Source organism: Alligator mississippiensis, chromosome 10 (genome assembly GCF_030867095.1).
Source record: "Alligator mississippiensis isolate rAllMis1 chromosome 10, rAllMis1, whole genome shotgun sequence".
NCBI lineage: Eukaryota > Metazoa > Chordata > Crocodylia > Alligatoridae > Alligator > Alligator mississippiensis.
Window position 1 is genome coordinate 48,539,673 of NC_081833.1, and position 22,723 is coordinate 48,562,395.

The window sequence follows — 22,723 nt, forward strand, 5'->3', positions numbered from 1 at the left end:
TTCCTCTTAAGATTTTCCATTTATGAGAGAAAATGAAACCAAGTGCTCCTTCATCCCTGCATCCATTAGCACAGTGGGCAAGCTAGGACTTTGTATGGAACAATGAATGGAATGGTGAGCATTAAAGTTAAAAATGATATAGATATTAGAGCTGGAAGAGACTCCATAATATCTGGAAACCAACATAGTATAATTTATGCTGCATTTCGTATTTTAGGTTTGCTCGTGCCTGTCTCATAGGGTTTCTACCATATTCCATCGGGAGCTTATTCCACACATAATACATATCCATTTCGGGAAGCTTCTCAAGCTAATTTGTGTGTTCGCTCACTCGCTCGCTCTCTCTCGATTTTTTTAATTTATTTGCACTTATTTTATCTCTGTGTACTGGGTCATTTCATGAATGATTTTTACATTTTTCTGATACTTGTAGCCTATTACCAGTTCCTGATAAACGCACTTCATAAGGCAGGATGGTCAGGAATATTCCTTTTTTTTATTTTCACTCCCTGTCACATTAGTGGTACAAAAAGTTAATCTGATGTAGTGATGAGTGTATTTTAAACTAAAACAACAATTTTTGGGGGGGTGAAACAAATGTCAGGCTGTGGATTTCTACAGTCAGCTAGGTCTAGATGCTTCTCTTATTGCATGTTGTGGCAGGAGAGAAGGATTAAATTACTGAGGCTGTCAGAAAGGACAAGTACTCTGCCATACGTTATCATTATCACTAGCTTCTTGGGTCGAAGGAAATGCAGTAAATCCCTTCAAATACAAAGCAATAAAGACCACTGGCTTTTACAATCATGACTGCCACTGCCATTAACAGAAAATGACAGCTATGTGGCACACTTATATGCTGCTTGTATCTTTTCTGACAGTGTGCACATAAACCTGCCAGTGACATGACATTAGATCACATGACTGTTCAGATTTAATTCTAGTTTTCATTGTAGTTTTTTCCTTAGGAAGGTCTGAAGAAGGAAACTGGGGGGGGCGTTCCTCCTCATGTCCTTTTCCCTAAAAACCAAAAATGCCACAAATTGCTTTAACTTTAGTTGATAACTACTTATATTCATTTCAGGATTTTGCTTTTCTTTGCAGTGATATATGTGGATAAGGAAAATAATCACACAATGAGAGAACACCTGAAGTCTATACTTCAAGGACCAGAGTTGAACACTGGCAGGTAAATATTGGATGAATGAAGAAAAATAGAAATACACCAGATAGGTCTTTGAATAATTATATATAGGCTGTAATATGGTATACCTTGAAGTTGTTTCTCAATGAGGAAATATGCCTTGAAAGTTAATCATTAACTATGTAGATTTTCACAATCCCTTGAACCAGTGGGAAGGTAGAATTATTCAGCACTCATCCAGGCTATCTCAGAATCATTGTTAGCTTCCCCAGGAGCCCATCAGCACACTATAACTCCATAAAACATACTGTAGTATATTACAATATTTTATGACATTTGATATGCCTTCTAGTGAAGTGAATTGCATGTGTCACACTGGCTTTTCAGCTATGGAATGACACCTAAACTTTTGATATGGTGATATATGCCTGTCCCTTCACTGAATACTTTTTCATGTGCCATGAAATGAAGCAACTCTCTTACTGTTCATAAAAGCTATTTCCATTCTGTCACTTTTTTATGCATGGAGTTCTGGGAAAATTAAGTAAATGAATATTATCAGTGTTTATCTGTGATAGATTAAAAGTGCTTTATGGATAATTCATTGCTTTCTGAACCCAAGTCTTCTAGGCAGTGTCACTCAGTCCTGTATTTAGCCTAAAGCTGTGCATAAATTCATGTAGCAGACAGCTATCTATTAGCTATACAGATGAAAAAGTTTGAACATAAATTCATTCTGCACAGCTAATTGTAATTATTTCTTCAGGTTCAAACTGGTTTGGAGGGTATACAGATTATTTCACCTTAAAAAGAAAAAGCACTTCTCCTCTTCAGCTTCAGAGTGAATCACAAATGTGGCAGAGCAAAAGATCTGAAGAACTATGCCATTTGCAGATTGGTAGAATACCTGCTGATTGTGTTTGAAATATATAGGCTAAGTTCTGCCTTTTAAGCATGCAGTTACCTACGCATTCACAACTATGCAGTTTAGACGTAATGGCAGAATTTGGCAATGAGAGAAGTTTCTCTTCCCTCCATTTTACTTGAAAATCTTGGCTAGGCTATCTTGTAGAACAGTTCATAGCCACTGTGAAATAATAGAGGTAACCAGCAGTATCAGTGACATTCTCACAAAGATTGAGCTTACCCTCAATTTAATTTATTTTGTATTGCTAGGGACCTTATTTTCTCTGTTTATTATAGCTTGGAGCCCTGGCCATAATGATACCTGGATGTGGCATTGATTCTGTAGCAGGGCATTAAACTATTAAGCTAAATGATGCCATGCCTTGGAATGGAAACTAATATAATGATGAACACAAGAAGTTTTGGATTCATGTTTCCCATCACAAAGCCTTACATAATATCAGAGATTTTGAGCTTAAACAGGAACTACACTCATGCTTTAAACTTCAGGAAATGAAATGATTACAGATATAAATGTTAAGGGTGCACTGATAGAGATTTTTGGGGCAGATAGCCGATTTTTAAGGAAGCATATCGGCGGATACCAATCCGATTTCCAGTACGCAGCCCTGCAGCTTAAAGATCTGCATTCAGCTGGTAAGTCTGTTGTGGTAAAGAGGAGGGTGGGAAGGAGTGTGGGGAGGCAGATCAAGGCCACTGTGGTGAGGAAGGAGTTGGGGCAGTGGCTGAGGTAGGCACTGTCCAACCAGGCAGGGCGGGGCACAGGATGGAGCCACAGCAGATCCGGGGGGGCACAGGGAGGGTGGAGCAGTTCCTACCTCTGTGTGCACCCCAGAAGAGCATGGAGGGGCATGTGCCCCCAGATCTGCATGGGGTGCAGGCAGGGTAGGCTGCAGTTGTGGGCTGAGGCTGCGCTGGGCTCTTCCTGGTGGGGGCTGGTTCAGGCTGTGCTCAAGGCAGGCAGCTGCAGTGCTGGGAAGGGGACTATGGGTGGGGCTGCAGCCACCCCAAAATTTGCTGTAGTCTCCCCCAGAGCCCCACGTCCCCAGCACTACCACTGCCCACCTGGAGCACAGCCCCAGCCCAACCACCCCCCCCATGTGTCAGAAAGAGCCCAGCGCAGCCCTGGCCCCAGCTCACAGCTGTAGCCCACCCTGCCTGCACCCCCCGCAGATCCAGGGCAAATGCCTTCCCCTGTGCCCTCCTGGAGTGCAAACACTGGTGGGAGCTACACCCCTCCCCCCCGTGCCTCCTGGACAAGCCGTGGCTCTGTTCTATACCCCATCCAGCCCCAGCCCCAGACCCACTCTCTCCCTCATCATGGAAAGCCTTGGTCTGTGCCCCCCTACCCCTTTCCTTCCCCCTCCCTATCCACCACAACAGAGTTACCAGCTCCATGCAACTCTCCAAGCTGCTGGGCTGTGCTCCGCACTGCCTACGTGCTGTGCACTGTGGCTGCGTACATGCACAAGGCATTTATCGGCCAAATTATCAGCCACATCAGGCCAATTTGCAATACAGTCAATTTGCTTTATATCGGTGCCGATTCAATATTGGACAATTCTAGTATTGTGTTCTCTTGCTGCAATTTCAACCATGCATAAAAAAAGAAATTAGGAAGAGGGATAAATTTTGGCATCAACTCCATAATACAAAATGTAAGGACTCGGTTTGCTGATATAAAATCACTTCTAGGGCTGAGTGAATAATTTATCTTTGTAGAGAAGTTGACCTGAAATTGTTGGACATTTGGGGATTTTTGCAAAATTCAGAAGTGTTCAGGTTTAGTGAAATGTTCTTTTTCATAGGCATTAAGGTTGGAAGGGACCTCAGTAGATCATTGAGTCCGACCCCCTGCCCTGGGCAGGAAAGAGTGCTGGAGTTAGATGACCCCAGCCAGGTGCATGTCCAGCCTCCTCTTAAAGACCCCCAAGGCAGGGGAGAGTACCACCTCCCTTGGAAGCCCATTCCAGATTCTGGCATCCCTTACTGTAAAGAAGTTCTTCCTGATATCTTCAAACTGAAATAAATGACTTGTAGTCATTTTCAGTTTAAAAAAAAAAAAAAAGGTTCACAAATGCTATTGTTGAGGTTGTTATTGTGGTGCTCATGCCCACCATCCCACTTTATATCCAGCCAAAAGCCTAGTGCAGGGGGTTTAAACACAGCCCTTTAGAGTAACCCATGGGCAGCATATGGGATGCACTGGGTGGCCCTGTATGCTGCTTGAGTGCCAGTTTCAGCTCACATCTTGGAGTGGCCAACATGAGCAGCACAGCCCCAGAGCAGCTACATGCTGCTCTGGGATTGTGATGCATGTGACAGCTGCTGTGGGGTTCCTGGGCCACACTACACAGCCCTGAAGTGACAGAAGTTCCGAGGCCCCATTGCACAGCCCCACAGCACCAGCTCTGGATCTAGAATGTGGGGCTGCTCTATGGTTCTGGTGTGGCCCATTGTCCAGGCTTGTGCCATTCATTTGGCCTGTGGGGCTGGATGAATGTGACACCCCTGTTTTAGTGGTTAGAACACCCCTCTGATGCAGGGAGATTCTAGTTCAAATTCCTTTTCTGCTGATTCAGAGCAGATTTTTAAACCAAGACAGGTGTCCCTAATTAATGGGCTATGGAGTATTTGGGGCTGGGTTTGCCCCAGTCTCTGCTGCTGAAGCTGTTGTATTACATTAAGTATGTACATATATACTAGGCTGGGTCAGGAAACTTGGAAATTAGGTTACTCTCTTGAGGACTGTCCTGGGGGCGTTCGAACAAAAGACCCCTGAGCCGTGCCCTGGGGGCCAAGGGCCAGATGTAAAAACACAGAAACAAGAAACTTGCTTACCTGCACAGTGCCACTGGAACAGACGGGAACCCACACGGGTTACAAGCCGTGCCCTTACTCAGCTGAGACCAGCTGGTGACGTCACGGGCAATCACCGGCCAGCGGAAATAAAAAGGATCCCGAGGGAAGAGTGGGGAGGCAGGAGAGCCAGCAGAAGCTCTCAACACTGGTGGTGGCCGGTGTTTACATAGCGAAGGAAAGTCCAGACGGGGAGCAGTGATAGAGGCAGCAGGGGCTCTCAGCGCAGGCAGAGGAGGGCTCGAGCCCCAAGGACTGAGGGGCAACAGGAGCGAGATATTGCCGGCAACACCAAGGGAGAGTGGCATCGCAAGCCCCACTCAGCAGCAGGAAGGAAGTGGCTGCCCAGAAGTAGGGGCTGTAGCAGACCCAGGGGAGATTACGGGTTATCTCCCTGAACACACACAGGTACCAGGTGTGGAAGACGGCTTGGCAGTGGCAGAGCCAAAGAAACTCCCAAGAAGGGGACCCCATCAACTCCAGGCGGTAGGGCTGGTGGAACAGCCCAGTAGGCCACCCATACCCTTATTTTGTTGGATCCATTTTTTTCTTTTCTCCCTGTTGGAAGGAGTGTGGTGATGGGACTGCAGGCTGCATGAACTGAGTCCCCTAGCCTTATAAGGGGCCCCCGGCACGGGGAGGTGAATGAGGCAGAGGAACACCGGTGTGGTGGCTTCCTTCCTTTTATTTTCTTTTGCCTTGTTCGCATTTTTTTCATTTGTTTCCCCCTATCTCGGGGGTCCCAAAGGGGGCTGAGGCCAGAGGGTATAACTAGTAGATCTGCAGGCCACCGCAGAAGTAAAATGCACGGCGCACAAAACCCAAGAGAGGGATTGGAGTTCAGGACACACCTGCACCAGAGGAATGGTTGCCACAAGACCTGGTGTCCCGCTGGAGGTTGGCATGAGGTTGGGGTGCAAGGGAAATGAAGCTTCATGGACGGCCGTCAGGCGAAGTACCCACCACTGAGGGACCCTCAGTGGTTCCCCCCACACTGGTAATATATTCAAAGTCGTGGCAGGAAAGTTTGGGAGTGGCCAAAGAGGCGCTATAGACCTATCTCAGGGGCCACAAGAGACAGCGGTACATCCGTCACCAGCCGCTCGGGCCAAGGCAGCGCACGAACAGCTGTTCGAGGCCAGGTGGGCACAAGGACTAAGATTCTTGGTCTGTTCCCTGTTCAAATAAATACTTAAGTTGAGGTAGTATCTTAAAAGTATTTGCCAAAAGTTGCATCTAGCCTTATTCCTTGCCTTTGTCTCTAATGCCTCAATCATGTAACTCCAGTGAGTTTGACTAGCCATAGCTACCAAAGCATTTGGCTGCCCTCTATCCTTTTCAACGTAAGATAACCAGATTTATGCACAATATTCTAAACATAGCTTTGTCAACCTCTTTTAGAGTGTTTGTGTAATTTACTGTGTGTTTCATTTGCTATTTCATTTGATATGTATCTGAGAATTATTTCTTTTTTGTTTGGATTGTGCCAGAATTTTGAGGGTTTTATCCATCATAATCCATTAGCTCTCCTGCCTCGTGAATGTGGTGTTTGAGATATGCTCAACAATTCATGTTGTCCTTTCAAAACAAATTTTAAGATGCTTATGTTTTGTGTGTGTGTGTGTGTGTGTGTGTGTGTGTGTGTTAGTAATTAAAAACAAACATTTAAGTAAAGGAACTAAATATTTACTCTTAGATAATTAGCTGAACATAAAACTAAAACCCTAGAAAAGCATATTACAATTGCTGCTAATGTATTTGAAGGCTTTTAGAAGGATTTGTTTACATTTTATTTAAGGTGTCATCTTTTATGCACTTGGATTTTGTGCAGCTTGTTTCACATTTGGAATCATGCTTACTGAAAAATATTTAGGTGGTAAAGTTTACGAATACTCATGGCTTAAATAACATTGCCAAGTCATATCTATATAGTTAACTCTTAATTCCTGTCATTTGGTCAGTACCACTGCTTTTGGCCTCTGCACAAGCCAGTAATTCAAGTCAGACACAACTGAACACTACAATGATATGTTTGAAAGGAAAGCAATGTTTGGATGCAGTGACTGAAAGTAATGCAAACGTTTTGTATAGCTGCTGGGTTTAGATATTCGGGATTGGCAAATAGGTCCTTGCTTAGGTTGGATGATAATTGTATTCAGAAGTCTTATTATTTAGACTGTATCCAAATCCTTTTAGAAAAACATAACAGCTAGTAGGTATTAGCTAGGATGGGGAGAGGACTGAAGGCAATGACATAAGAGGAGAAAGAAGAGGAAAACTAAGCTGTTTTCCTTTTTTTCTGTTATGTGTGTTTGATATGACAACAGTGGCAGAGAGTGAGAAAGTTAGTAGGAGGAAAGTTAGGACACAGAACTGGGATCTGGATGGAAAAAGATTAGCAAGTAATTGTTATACCCAGATAAAGAGAAAATCAGTTTTGATTTTCTCTTTTTTAAACTGTTTTAATGGACTCTGTACCTTATGAGTTTCAAGTAGCATTAGTGACAAATATAGGTCTCACTCAACACTAAGCAAAGTAGATAAAACTCAAAGCAATTAATCCTAGAAATCTCTAAGAAGATGTACATTATATGTGCTTGTACCTGGGTGCTATCAAGATCAAACTCTAAGCAGCGAACACATGATACTACACTATGAAGATACGGGAAAAGACTTGGGGTTGTAATTTTTGTTGCTGTTTTGGAGCATAACTAGTGGCATTTTTCCTGACTGGCACATACTCGCCTGATAACCAGTTGGGATGTGTGCTTTCCCGAATATCTTACAGCTGAATGTTTGCATTTTATGTTTAAAAATATTTCCTTCATTGAATATGGCTAGTATTTCTGATATTTGGGAGATTTATTGTCTGGTATTCCTATTCCTAATAGTTCTTCCATCTTTTTATCATGAATCAGCACAGTACCAAAATAACATGTGCTTAGAGATTGCTAGGTAATAGTAATTCTTAACTGTATTGGCAGGTCTTCTGGTTGATTAGTTTCTGTAGTACAGACAGATTTTCACCAGCAAAACTCTGATTACATTTAATTTATCATTTTCCAATAAAAATTTAAAACCTCACATTGAAACCGAATATTTGAGGAATCTTTTTTTTTTCTGGAGGTGAAGTTTATTTGTCCTTTCAAACAAACTATACATGAAGGTCAGTGTGCTTAAAAAATAAACCAAAAACAAAAAATCTTATGTATTTTGTTGCATTTTTAAATCATTTTATAAAAATCTGGAAGTATGTAGGTGTAATTTTATTTTTATAAATAGAAAAACTAATTTAGGGAAAAAAGTACCTTGAACAACTGAATCGAAAGCAGAGCTCAGCAAAGAATTTGGGAATTCTGGCCTTAATCCACATACTCCATCCTGTAGACAGACCTATCTTCCCTAATACATTAGAGTATGAATAAAAATTGGCTGTCATCTTATGTAAAAATCATACTTCTTCCAACCAAGGATAACAAGAGCATTCTGCCCCTCAGCCTATATTGTAAATAGGGTTTGGGAGATTGGAAATTGTTGGGATCTACTCATCAGAAGTAAAAACTTAAATCAGGGTTGGGCAATTATTTTGGCTGGAGGGACAGATTTCGTGAGCTGTCAAGGGCTACAAGGGTAGCCCTGCCCCTTGACAGGTGCCCCGCCCCCCTGGTGACAATATTTGGACTGGAAGTCCCACCTCCTAGCCCCTAACCTTTGCCACCAGAAGTCCCTCCCTGTGCCCCCAGAAGTACTCCTTTTGGGGGGGAGGGTTGCCATCTGAACCAGGAAAAAATATCATACGCTAAAAGTCAAACATCTACTATAACATATTTTAATTTTATTACAAAAAATATTTTTGTCATGATTTGTGTTTGCATAGTGTATATAGAGGTGGCTCCATAATAGGTCAAAATAAAGTCTTACTCTGGTATATTGTTTGTGGGGTGTGGTTGGTGTCGGTCTGGGGGGGTGTGGCATGTGAGGTGTTGTGGCTGTGTGTGAGGGGTATAGGGTATGTATATGTGGGGAGGCTGTGGGGGGCAGGGTGTGGGTGTGTGGAGTTTGTGGGCTGTGAGGGAGGATGGGGGGTTGTTGTGCACAGTCCCTGCCACTAGTGACAGCAGCAACAGGTGGGGGCCCTTGGGGCACTCGTGGCACTACTGCCTGGCAGCACACAGCTCCAACCAACACTGCACATGGTGGCAAGGCATGCAGCCAGGCCAGCCCACCTCTATCGTGGGGCTCCCCATAGCGCATGTGCAGCTCCTGGCACTCGCACACCAGCAGGGGGAAGCCCAGCATGATAGAGCTCGCTAACACTGGAGAAGCAGGGGGTGAGGCTCCCCTCCACTTCCAGTGGAGTCTTCACAGTGGCATATGGTGGGCCAGCCTGGATGTGCTTCTTACTGCCATGTGCAGTAGGGTGGTGTGAAGCTTCGGGTGCTGATTCAATTTGGAGGTGCTGCCAGGTGGGGGGGGTCGATCTCCCCTGTCCCCAACTGCCCCATGCTGCGTGGGGGCTCTGCATGAGCCCTCCAAATCCCCCTCACTCCCCCAGCCCCCCCCCCATGGCTGCCCTACCCGCCCCAGCTCCGACCCTTTAAGAAAAAAAAATTAAAAAAAACCTGGGTCTCACCAGCTCCTGCAGTGGCCTCAGGGCTTTGGGGACTCATAGTAGAGTCCCCTATTGTGGTGTGGGGTAGCAGGGGGCAGTGGGGACCACCCCCCACTGGGCAGCACCTGCTGAGTGCAGGGGGGTTGGTTTTTTTCCTTAAAGGGCCAGAGCTGGGGTGGGTGGGGCATCCATGGGGAGGTTGGGACAGGGAGGGTTGCAGGTCTTGTGCAGAGCTCCCCATGCAGCATGGGACAGTGGAGGCAGCAGGGATCGCCCCCCCCCACCCGGCAGCACCCAGTGAGTTGGGGTTGGTTTTTTTTCAAAGTGCCAGGAGCTGGGGCAGGCGGGGCAGCCATTGCCAGGCCTGGGAGAGCAGGCAGGGGATGGGCCTGGGTGATTCAGAGATTTAGCAGCAGCCGAATCTCTGAATCAGATTCGGCTAAATCAGTCTGGGACAGTGATTTGAATCACCGAATCTAATCACTGTCCCCCCGAATTGGCTGAATCCAAAGTGAATACTAGCTGCTTCACACAGGCCTAATGTACAGCTCTGGCCAGAGCCGTGCACCTCCAGGCAGCAGTGCCGTAAGCACCCTGAGAGCTCTGGCTTGTTGCTGCTGCTGCCACCAGCTGTGGGGGCTGGTGAGCCATAAGGCGAAGTGTGGGGGGATCCCCACACTCTCCTGTCCTCATACCCACACCCTGCCCACCCAAGCTCCATGTTCCCATCACCCCCTGGGGTGCAGGCTCTGCACTCCTGCCAGCCCCAGCCCCATGCTCTGTGCTCCCACCCAGCTGCAGCTTCCGCTGCCCCCGCCACAGCTTCCCTACCTGCTGCCAGGAGCAAGCGCTATAACAGGGAGACAAGGAATTGCTGCTGGAGGCTGGGGAAGCTGAGCAGGTCCCCCAGAGACTGCAGCAGTAGCAGCAGCAGCCCCACCCCGAACATGCTGGCTGGGTTGCGCCTTTCCGTGCACCGGGGTGGGAGTGAAGTGTGCGGGTGGGACGGGATACAATTAATTGTGGGCACCTGTTGGCCAGATGGAGTTGCCTAGCAGGCCAGATCCAGCCCACGGGCCATATTTTGCCTGCCCCTGCCTTAGATGTTTTGCCTTTTATGTTGGCTCTTTTACCTGTGTGGCTTTAATCACTTAGAGATTTTTCATTTTATTTTTAGCATACGATTTACAGTGGTTAGTGAGCCCCCAGAAGATGAACAAGATCTAGACTGTGAAGATATTGGCTTTGCATATGTTAGCCTAAGAGAGATATTTCAGAAAGAAAAAGACATTGTTGAGCAAGATATTGATGGTAAGTTTAGAAGATTTCTTTAGTCTTAACTTTTAATGTCAGTTAGTTTAAAAAAAAAAACAACTAGATTGTTTGCTTCTTTATTCCAAGATATTTAATATTTAATCATTTTCATTGTTATATTTTTGTGAACTATTCATTATTAACTTATTAAAGTCTTAAGATATACTTGCATGTGTATAACTTAACACTGAAAATGGCTTGTATTGCCTTAACTTTCTAGAATTAATTCTTCCTTATAACAAGGAGTTAGACATTTTTAAAAAAATTTGAGCAATATTACTAGCTTGATTTTAATAGATTAATTGATATTGCAGAGCCAAGAAGCTGTCGGGCCTATTTAACATGTGCTACGTTTTTATAGTTTGAACATTCAGAGTAATTCTGTTAGGGTTAGTAATGATTTAAACATATTTCATTTTCCGTTAGGAATTTAGATAAATACTTTCACATGCAAATATATCAATGTGTTTTAGGTAATTATATCATCAGTATAGTGTTTGATGGCCAGTCTTGGTTCTGTTGATGTCACTTCAGTGGGTAATCAGTTGTCATAATACAAATGCTAAGGTTTTCAATGAACAATAGTATTTATATATATTATACAATACACATATGATGTATAAAGTTTCATTCGGTCTGAATTTATTCAGATTGTACGAAGTTGGAGATGCAAAAGTTTCTATCCTCTGTATGCCATTCGCAATCCATATGGGACATGAAAAATAGTGTTGGCTTATAGTACTCATGGTAAGAAAGGATGTAATTACCCTGACTAATTGGCAGGTGCTTTTTGAATGAAGTACTAGTTTTGGGCTCTCCTCTATCTAAATTCTTGTTATATCCATGACTGCGGGCACATCTACAAGTTCATTAATGTGCCGCAATTATGGAGCATGAAGTTACTACCTGTGATAAAAGGTAGTAACTTAATGTGCCATAATAGGTGCTACTGCACAGTAGCCCAGACAAACATTTTTTTAGTGATGCTAATGCTCAGTAAATTAATTGTACTATGCATTCGCACATTAGTGAGCCTGGCAAAAACTGTGCTAATGCACAGTAGAATTACTCTACTGCATTGTTAGTGTCTTGTGTAGACATGCCCTGTGTCTCCTTAATGTTTAGAAAACAGAAAAACTAGAACTACATGAATATAGATCACACAATGACAAAAAAGAGCATCTCCAGAAATTTCCTTAGTGCAAATAATTATAAAAACATTTCCTTTGAATGAGGCCTTTTAGGTCCAGATGTTTATTAAATTTGACAATAACAATAGTTAATAGTTATTTAATACTGCACCTTTGTTTAACATTCTCAGAGCTGTCAGTAACTTTGTCAATCAATCTCACTGGCCGTGTCTAGACTGGAAAAATGAGTGGTATTTTAAAGCTTGTTAGCTAGCATGTATAAAGTAACATGGTTTTAAGCATTTCTTAGTGCCTAACAAAGAAAATGGAGGTTAAATTTTGTTTATTCTTAGGGGGGATAGTGTCTTGTCTATTCGTAGCATGCAAAAAGCCTTATTCTTAAACAGCTATACACTCAGACAAAATATCAGCTTGCCATTTGTATACTAATATCTTTAGTATCTAATATCTCTACAAATTGATTTGGCCACAATCATCCACACATCTGGCTACAATATACACAGTTCATTATATCAAATAGTTTTGTACATAAACATGAATAGCAGTTCCATATTGGACACTAATATATAACATTGAGTAAAACTAAGCTTTTTCAGAAGCATGGTTTGCCATTTGGATAACAGTATTATAATTACTGAAAGCTGGTTTTTTGTTGTTTTTTTTTAAGAGATCTACTAGCAGACATAGTGATACACCCACCTTACTTATCTATGTATTTGTCTCTATGTTGATGAATATCCATCTGGGTACCTAACTTGAAATGTATTTATGTACATGTCTGGTATTAGTTGAAAACATTACATTATTTTGTTAAATACTCAGTATCTTTATGTCCCATTTTATACCTTTGAATCTTACCTGTTTCTGTTCTCCTTTATACATGCTGGTAATTAGTCATATGCATACATATATATTAATACTCAGTGTAATTTTGGGTCTGTAGCTTTGACACTAAAATATTTTTTCCATTTAATAACTGACCCAAACAGTCACATTAATTCAACTACTACAGTAAAGGAACATAAATGGATAGGTCCACCATATGCCATATGAAGTCACAAATATGTACATATAAATATCTCTGTGGGTATACATTCATACATATATGAAATTAAGGTAGAAACATTGGTTTATCAGATTTGTGTAGGTATATAGAAAATTGTTTTGACCACACCAACTTTGAAAAAAATAAAGAATTAAGGGTCTCCCATTGAAGAGACCTTCCTACCATTAAAGTTGGTGGCAGTGTGCTCATTGATTTCAGCAGAAGCAGATTGAAACCATAAATGTATTTATTGATTTGTTTTTTACTATAAAAAATGATTTAGGAAGTTATATTGTATACACTGTTCTGTTAGCTTAGAAATTAGAGCTTGTGCAAACAGATGGGGGAGATAGAACTGAATGTATTCCTTCAACCTGCTACAAAGAGGACTCAGTTTTACCAGGTGCTTAGCACTAGGCCTGTGCGAAGCTTCAGTCCCTGATTCGATTTGGCGGAGATTCAGCCAGATTCTGTGGCTAAACTTCCAAATCCGAATAGAATCAGAGGACCCTTTAATCTCTCCTAATCGAATCACAACCCTCCGAATCGATTTGGAGAGATTCGAAAAGATTTGGACATAGACACAGCTTTAAATGCTTTTTCTACATACCTCTAGGTAGCAAGTGGCTCATGAGTGCTGTGATGCTGGGGCGCATGGAGTGTCCCACAGAAGCGCGGGGGCTCCCCAGCGCACTTGGCAGCAGACCCAGAAATGAAACAGAAGTACTTCCAGTCCACTTCTAGCTCCGCTGGGGAGCGCACGGGGGGGCACCCCATGCTTCTGCCCCCAGCTCAGCGGCTGGTGCCTCCTGGGCCTGGTGGAGGGGGGCACCCAGGGTCCTCCTGCAGCCAATTGCTGAGCTGAGGGACACAGGGGAGCCCCCCTGCACACTCCTCGGCAGACCCTGAAGTGGACTGGAATCCACTTCTGGGTTTGCCACTGAGCATGTGGAGGGCCCCTCCCCCCGCACTCCTGTAGGACATTCCATGCGCCCCACCATCGCAGCATTCACAAGCCGCTCTGGTACCTCGAGGTATGTAGAAAAAACATTTAAAGCTGTGTCTGTGTCCGAATCGCTAATTCTCTGAATCAGCATTGAATCTTCAGATTTGGATTCAGCCAAATCGAATCAGAGACAGTGATTTAGATCAATGAATCAAATCACTGTCCCTGATTTGGGCCAAATCTGAATTGAATAGGGCCTGTTTCGCACACCCCTACTTAGCACCAGCTCGAACCCTTGATTTCAGTATTAGTTGAGGTAGTGTTTACTCCCTTGCAGGATTGAGCACTAGAACTAACCTTCTTTCCTTTTAACCTTGTGTTGGGCGACTTTTAATCTTCCCATGTGCTAAAACAAAATTATAAGAACAGAGAAACTAAACAAAATTGCTAATATTCTTTTCTTATGTTTCCTTTCCAGTTTTCGATTCACAGGATGATAGTGCAGTAATTGGAAAGCTCAAAGTAACAGTGGAGGCCCTCCATGCTCTGCGTTCAGTCCGTGAGGAATGCAGAGATGACTAGGAGGCATGAAAGGGAAATGTGCCTACAGAAGCTTCTTCTCCCAATGAAATACACGCTTGATAGCGCTTCAAAGATCAGATCTTTGTAATTACTATAGTACATTTAATGTATAATTTATATGAAAAAGATGCTTGATTTGTAGTTGTAAAGTTTTGTATACTTTTCAGTCTGTTTGTTTTTATATTTCCCCCCTAAGGCTAAGAATCTCTGCACAATGGACAACAGATTCTAAATAATTAATACCTACATGATTGAACGATGTGCTTTATTTTGCATTTCCAACATTTTTCCTACATGAAATAGTAATAAAAATGCAAGTCAAATTTTTAATTTTTAATAAAAAAAGCATAAGCCTTAGAAAACTGATTAAAAATACTTTTATGTTATCCCTAATCACCCTACTAAATGGAATGGCTGTGATTAGCCTCATTAAGAATTTTATACTGTGAAGATTTTATTAGAAGCAATATATGAAAATTACTTGGATTAATGTGTTAATCTGCCTCTTTAAAATGCTAATATCCATTTTATGCACATTAAATCTCACTATGCATTTTCTTTGATGCATGCAGTTTCTATCAATTAAATATAAAAAATGAGGCTACTTGCAAGACTTATTAAATTACTGCAACCTTTTTAAAAATAACTTTTGCCCTTCCAGGAACATTATAATCAGTTGTTTGTGATTATCATGATTTGAAGAAGGGCGTGGGTAGTCGCAACCATTTTTGTCTACAGTAAAAGAGATTTACATTTTCAACCAACAGCTATCAAAGCACAGAAAGAAGATATAAAAGAATCAATCAGATTCTGTTCCGCTTAGTTTGAGCTGTAGGGACAGGCAAGTGTTTTTTTGATCACTTTTAGAACTTACATCAAACATACAATGATTCGTTGTATCTGGATAACCAGTGGGGAGAAAGCAGCTTGGAAAGTTAATTTTCTAGCTTTTAACCAATCTCAATGAAGGATTTAATTGATATTTTTAATGGAGCTGTGAATCAATGCCGCATAAGAATTGTCTCTCGAGAACCAGGATATAATGCATTTCATTTTTTTAATTTACTTTTTTATTTGTCATTTTCTTCAAAGGATTTTATAGGCTATGGGTTTTCACTGTTTGCAAACAGGCTATGTTTCTTCATAAGCATATGTAAAGTATTCAGAGAGATAAGTAATTTATTAAAATCTACCTAATTTGCCGTGATATATTAAATCTCTGCTTCACTGATCACAGACCATTTCATTTAGAGAATTAGGCTTTCCCTCTTTGTGTGATTAAAGCTCTGGAAAATGAGTTCTTTGCTCCTATTTGTGAACATTCAAAGCCTGCTAATGGCAAGAAGATGGAATAGATTATGAGACAATTCATTACAGTTCAACAGCAAAAAAGCAGCTATAATGCAAAAATGCAAGTATGAATATCTGCATATAGTTTGAACCATCTGTGCTCTAATGGCTTCAATAACGGCTCTTCGTCTTCAGTGGGCTTTGAAATGACATCCATACAATATGAATTTGTTGATGTACATTGTAAGGCCAATGGAATATATTTTAACCACAGAAATCTCTAAATTCTACCATGAACTGATAGTGCCTTCAATTTAGGGCCTATTGCCTCCAGGAGCTGAACTGCTCTCATCCAGACTTTGTCGGTCCTTGCAAGAATTCATTCCTCTGGAATATTCTCTAGACCGCAGACAGCTGCATTCCTGAACCCCTCTATTCCTAGTAAACAGCCATATGTTTGTTGTCATCTGGGCTGGCTCTTAGCTCATCATCTGGGCTGCTATTTCCAGCTTTCTTTGGCTCTGTGCAACAATATTGTCATTAAGACTCTTATTATACATTGCAATAATTTAAAACAGCTAGATTCAACACTGAGATTAACCAAGTGGCTTTTTAGAAATTTTGTTGTGGTATTTCATCAGGAGGTTCATATTATTCTTCTAATACTTTGCAACCCAAACTAAACGCTCTCCACATAAACAAAGAAGTGAATTGTACTGAGTTTTTTGTGATTGTTTACTGACTTGCAGTGGATCTGTATGTAATGGAGCTGTGTTACTAGTGCTTTTTTTCCTTCTGAAGTAAACCATGTGGTAAAATTTAGAAAATCAGCAATGTTCATCTCACTTAAACATTTACAGTAACACCCTTAACATTTAATCTTCACCATCTGAAGTTGAAAACCTAGAAGCTAAGCTATTGTATATTCATTAAAGACAGATCTCTATAGTAGATTGCTGCAAAATATGCCAGTTGACATTTGGTTACACAGTGTTAACTATCCTCAACAACTCCAACATTAACATGTATGATTTGCGTCAGGTCCTTAGGCGTATATCTTTGTATAGCTCACTATTTTGCAGTTTCTGATTTTAAAAAAAATCCAAATATCTATCTACATTTGTTATTAGTAAAATAGATGTGATATTTAGGCTGTGTACAGATATTCATTTCTACTGCAAGAAATTTCTTACATTAGAAAAATAGCCTGAGACCTGAACTCTACAGACATTCTTCCAGCCCCATAGTGGGAGAGCTTCCCAGGCAACCTTACCAGACAGGGGGTACTAGAGATCTACTCCCCTGCCTGATGAAAAGCAGCAGCTGCCAGACAGCCCTGGAGGTTTCTAGCCCTGGGAGAATGCCCCTCTCATCCCACCAATCAGTTGATTGGCAGGAGTGGGGCATTCTCTCATGGTAGAAACAGGCCTGGTTTTCCTCCACAGGAGAATAGCCTTGCTTCATGCACTCCTTTGGGCTGACCTACAGGCATGTAGAGTAGGGGAAATGCACTCAACTGCTGCAGCAAGGCTGACCCAGAACAATGAAGGGCTAGGCAGGGGCATTTTGCCATGGCACGATGCTGTGCTGCTTATCTTAGTGGCAAGGGAATGCAAGGGGAAACCAGTGGGACTAAGAGTTGGGTTTATAAGCATGGTTCACCACCCCCACTGCCAAGCTGAGCAGGGTCAACCAGAGGGAGTGATATGGCAAAGCTCCTGCCTGTCTCTCTCACACTGAGAACTGCACTGGAGCTTGTTCCTACACTCCTCTCCCATCTACTAGAGGCAGGAAATAGTTGCTCCCCTGCACCTTCTCCAGACTGGGGTAACCCTGGTCCTGGGAAGGCATGGGAGTCTTTCTCTAGCTCCACTCCTCCTGATCCCCAGGAAGAGTTAAGCCAGGGGAAACTCCTAGGGAAACTCTCCTGGGAGTGTTTTAACTCTGGTTGTTCCTGGATTATTTTTCTCCCAGTATAGCCCTTTTTGTTCTGAGAGAAAACGTTTAAGCATCAGGCACTTTTGTTTCTACGGGAAGAATGGAGATTCTCCCAGTGGAAACTGAACATCTGTATGTGGCCTTAGTGTGGATTTTCTCAGCAAATATCTCTCTCTTGTGCAGCACACACCAGAACATTTGTGACAGAACTTTCTGCTTGGAGCAAGACAGACAAGGTTCCTTGGGTGAATTTGATATCTTTTATTAGACCAACTCAAATAGTTGGAGAATAGTTATTAAGCAAGCTTTCGGTTTCAAAAACCCTTCATTAGGCTAAGGAAGTTTCAGCAGTTGGTGTGTGCTCTTCCTGGATGGAATGAAAAGTAAAGAAGCTGGGGAGTCAGTTGGCAGGCAGATTATAATGTATCAAAAATCCAATGTCTATGTTTAGTCCATGATTTCTAGTATCCAGGAGGTTGATGAAATGGAGCTTATAGGCTCATCTCTGGGAAGTGTTGTGTAAGTTTCCCTTGAGGATCAGGACTCAGAGATTGGAGAGAGAGTGGCCCTCCTATGAGAAATGTGTCCCCACCAGTAATTGGGTATTTCTGTCTTTGATAGATTTCCGGTGCCCAGTTGTTGTTTGGTCTCTCCCACATATTTTCTATCAGGGCATTTGATGCATTGGATGAGGTATATTACATTTCTGGAGGTGCAGCTGTAAGATCCAGGGATGCTGATGGCTCTGTTGTGGGGTGTAGTAATTGTGCGGGTGGTGGAGATGTGTTGGCAGGTCTTGCATTTCTTGTCCTGGCATGGTCTGGATCCTTCTGGTGTGTTCTGGGCTTGAGGAAATTTGCTTCTGGTGATGAGGTTGGCGAGGTTCAGTGCTTGTTTGAAAGCTAGGTGGGTGGCTCTGGGAAGATCTTTTTAAGAATAGGGTCTCTTTCTAGTATGGGTTGCAATTTTTTGAGGATTTTCCGTACAGGTTCAAGGGAAGGGTGATATGTCATAACCAGCGGTGTGCGATTTGTGGGGGGTTTTCTTCTGTACTGCAGCAGTTCTTCACATGGTATCCAGGTGGCTCTTTCAAACGTGCGATCTACCTCTCTGGACAAGCGTCCTTGCTGGGTGAAAGCCTTTTTAAGATTGGTGAGGTGGCAATCCCAGGTGTTCTCTTCAGTACAGATGCAGTGGTATCTGAGGGCTTGGCTGTATATCACAGCTTTTTTGGTGTGTTTCGGGTGATTGCTGGTTCTTTGCAGATATGTATGTTGGTCTGTGGGTTTCTTGTATACTGTGGTCTGTATTTTACCATTCTGGATACTGATAATTGTGTCTAAAAAGGAGATGTTGGTGCTGGAGTATTCTAAAGAAAGTTGGATGGAGGGATGGTGATTGTTGAATTTCTGATGGAACTCAATCAGAGATGGTTGGTTTTCAGTCCAAATGATGAAGATGTCATTGATGTGTCTTAAGTATAGCAAGGGTTTGATGGTGCAGTTCTTGAGGAAGTCTTCTTCCAGGTGGCTCATAAAAAGGTTGGCATACTGTGGGGCCATTTTAGTGCCCATAGCTGTTTCCATCATCTGGAGGAAGTGTTGATTATTAAAAGTGAAATTGTTGTGTGTGAGGATGAAGTGTATAAGGTCAGTAATATCTTTGGGTCTGTATTCTGAGTTGTAATCTTGTTCCTGTAGATATGTAAGGCAGGCTTGGATGCCATCCTAGTGTGGGATGTTGGTATATAGGCTGATAATGTCCATGGTAGCTAGGAGTGTGTTGCTGGGAAGGTGGTCTATGTTTTGAAGTTTCCGTAGAAAGTCTGTAGTGTCTTGTACAAAACTTGCTCTGTGGGTGACAAGCAGTTTTAGGATTGATTCAACGAAACCTGATATTTCCTCAGTTAGGGTCCCATGGTTGGATATGATAGGTCTGCCAGGGTTCCCTTGTTTGTGGATTTTAGGGAGCATGTAAAAAGTCCCCGGGTTAGGTAGCGGGGGGATCAAGGTCTATAGTTTTTCTTGTAGTCTTGATGGAAATGATTTGATGGTATTGTTGAGTTTTTTTGGTGAAAAGGGGAGTAGGATCTTCTTGTAGTTCTTTGTAGTAGGTGGCGTCAGAGAGCTGTCTGTTGGCTTCCTTTATGTAATCCTCACGGTTTAGGATGACTATGGCTCCTCCTTTATCTGCTGGTTTTATTACTATTTGGTGGTTAGATCTTAGAGATTCTATGGCCTTTTTCTCTGGCAGAGAGAGGTTGTTGTGGTGGCGCATGTTGCTGATTATTTCATTGTTCATTCTTTCCCTGAAGCAGTCAATGTAGCGGTCAAGGTTAGGGTTTTGTCCACTGCGAGGTGTCCAATCTGATGATTTTTGGGGCTTTTTGGCATTGATCCTTTCTTGAATGTTGTCAGAGGATGAGTTGTTGTTGGGAGTGGGTTCAGTTTGGTCGTGGAAATTTTATTCTTTGAGGCGCAGGCGTTGGAAGAATTCTTCTAGTTCTCCACATTGAAGTATTTTGTTAGGGTATTTTTCTGGACAGAAATTTAGGCCTTTAGAAAGGACAGATTTTTCAGTTTTGGTAAGCGTGTGTGTGGAGAGATTGATAATATTTGTAGGTTGGTTGCTGCTTTCAGTTTCATCGAGTCTGAGCCTGGAATGTTGTAAGGTGTTGGTGTTGTTCTTCTGATGGTTGTTTTGTGGTTGGGGAGCTTGTTCTTGGAGTAATTTGTTCCATTTTTTCTTTTTATGTAGGATGAATGCCATAGAAAGTTTTTCGTAGTCTCTTTGTATCCACTGCGTATTGTCAGGGAACATGCATGGATTTCTATCTTTTAAGTTGTTGTAGTATATGGTGATTTCCTTCCTGAGTTGGTCTCTTTTGGAGTAGAGTAGGTGAAGTAGATGATTTCTAATTTTCTCTGAAGTTCTTCTGCATAGCTGTGAAGCATATTTGGAGTTGTGTGTAGTAGTCAGGGGATTGTAGATGTTTAGTCCTCGGGGAATTAAGTTGTGTTTCTTGCAAAGGCTTAGAAAATATATGTCGCTGTTGAGTTTGGCTTCTTTCTTTTTCATGTTGTATAGTTTCCATTTCAGACGACTGAATTCAATTTATACTTCCTTCCCCATGGTAAGGTAAATGTTAGGTCCAAGTTTTAACTGGCATGGGAAAAAACAACAGACAAGCATGTGCCCAGATTCCAAGTGTTAAGCCCTGAAGAATGGTCCTTCTTGTAAACTATTTTATATGGGTCCTCCATCTAGTTCAACTATTTTATCTAGAACAAAAGGTGTAGATTTTTTGGTTGGCGGGGGTTGTATTATGAGCATTTAAATCAGTATTTACAGAAGAAGATTAATCTCTAACTATACCAGGTGCTAAAATATATTTTAAGTGATGTTTAAATATTAACTACCAAGTTTAAAAAAAAAACAACCTTTTCCTATTCTAAATAAGGCCATGCAAAAAGAGTAAGTTGTTTATGGACATGTACACAGAGGTTCTGGATAAACTAGGTTGCACATGTACAGAGCATTCATGACCAGATGATTCTCCTTTTCTGTACTGTCATGCCCTTCCACAGTACCCTTCATGACTGGCAGATTAAGCTATCTGAAGATGTTCAATGAAGCCAAGATTGCAACAATTTTATTCTCTGTACCCTGCAACTTCTGTACTGTTTTACCTGCGGGTTTTCTGGTATATCCACAAGGTGAATCGTGTTTTACCCCATAGTGCACCATTCTGATAAAAACTTTAAGATAATTTAGTAATAAAACACTTTAAAGTAAATGCTTCCTGGATCTAGGCAGCAACCCTACAAATTTGGTCAATTATACTACACAGGGGTCTCCAATTATTTTCTTGTACATTTCTGCTAACATATATGAAAATAAATAATGTCCTCATTAAAAATTCAAGGATTAATTAACGTGTCTCCATACTAATCACATTCTATGTATATTTTCTTGTTTTAAAATGTTTTTATTTTTAGTAAACAATAGAATATTTGTATGAACAAGGAAAACACAAGAATGGTCAAATCTCACCTATTACATTCAGTTTGCTCACTTTGATTTAGAACTGAGCATTACATATAAATTCAACTCTACTATAGTTTTACCATATTAATAATATGTTTAAAGACAAGAAAAATGGGGGTTTCATATTGGAGTTAGGCAGGCAAATTTCTATTCAAGAGCACAGTAATGCTATTTCAATTCAATTTTTCAGTTATGTCATGAAAGAATATATATTTAAAATCATATTTACTTTATATAAATTGACCACTTTAACTCTAGGGCTTAAGAACTACACCCCAATACTACTGACTGTGGATGGGTAATTTCCATTGCTGAGTAGCAGAACTCCATTGGAGTTAATATATAAAGAATAATGCAAAATTATCAGAGTATGAGACTCACTTGATTAATTAATACGTGTGTTTATATATAAGTTTATTTTTAACAAAAATCCCACTCTTTTTTGTTTGTTTTCCTTTGGGTATTTCTAATGCATACATCAAGATAAATATTTTGGCCCAAATTACCATCATTATTGTTGTTGGCTTCCCTATTGTATTTCTCAGTATAAAATCTTTCTAATATACAGGATGTGACAAAAATAGTAAATTAAAATATTATTTAAGCAAGGAAGATCTGAAAACATTGGATGTTTTTTGCAAAAACGTAAAGACTCTGGTGTAATTTCTGTAATGAAAAGGTCTCATCCTGCAAAGGACTGAGAACTCTGACTTTGAGACAGGAAACTGGAAAGCATTTATTTAAAGGATTGAATCTTAGCCCCTTATAAGGCAATAAGGCTCAGATTCTCAAGTAAATCCTTTATTCCCTTCACTTCCATTGAAATAAATAGAAATTAGGTGTCTATACAGTGGTCTCATCTATACAA

The 22,723-nt window shown here is 41.6% G+C and overlaps 1 protein-coding gene across 1 annotated transcript in view; it reads left to right on the top strand.

Annotated features, from left to right (window-relative positions):
- LOC102565355 (protein fantom) overlaps positions 1 to 15,787 on the top strand; it is an 86,573-nt gene extending 70,786 nt beyond the window's left edge. Inside the window, exons 11-13 of the mRNA XM_059713790.1 lie at positions 1,105 to 1,189; positions 10,720 to 10,853; positions 14,477 to 15,787. Coding sequence (XP_059569773.1) covers positions 1,105 to 1,189; positions 10,720 to 10,853; positions 14,477 to 14,580 — 323 coding nt within the window. The 3' untranslated portion in view covers positions 14,581 to 15,787. The remainder of the gene's footprint in view (positions 1 to 1,104; positions 1,190 to 10,719; positions 10,854 to 14,476) is intronic.
- The last annotated feature ends 6,936 nt before the right edge of the window (positions 15,788 to 22,723 follow it).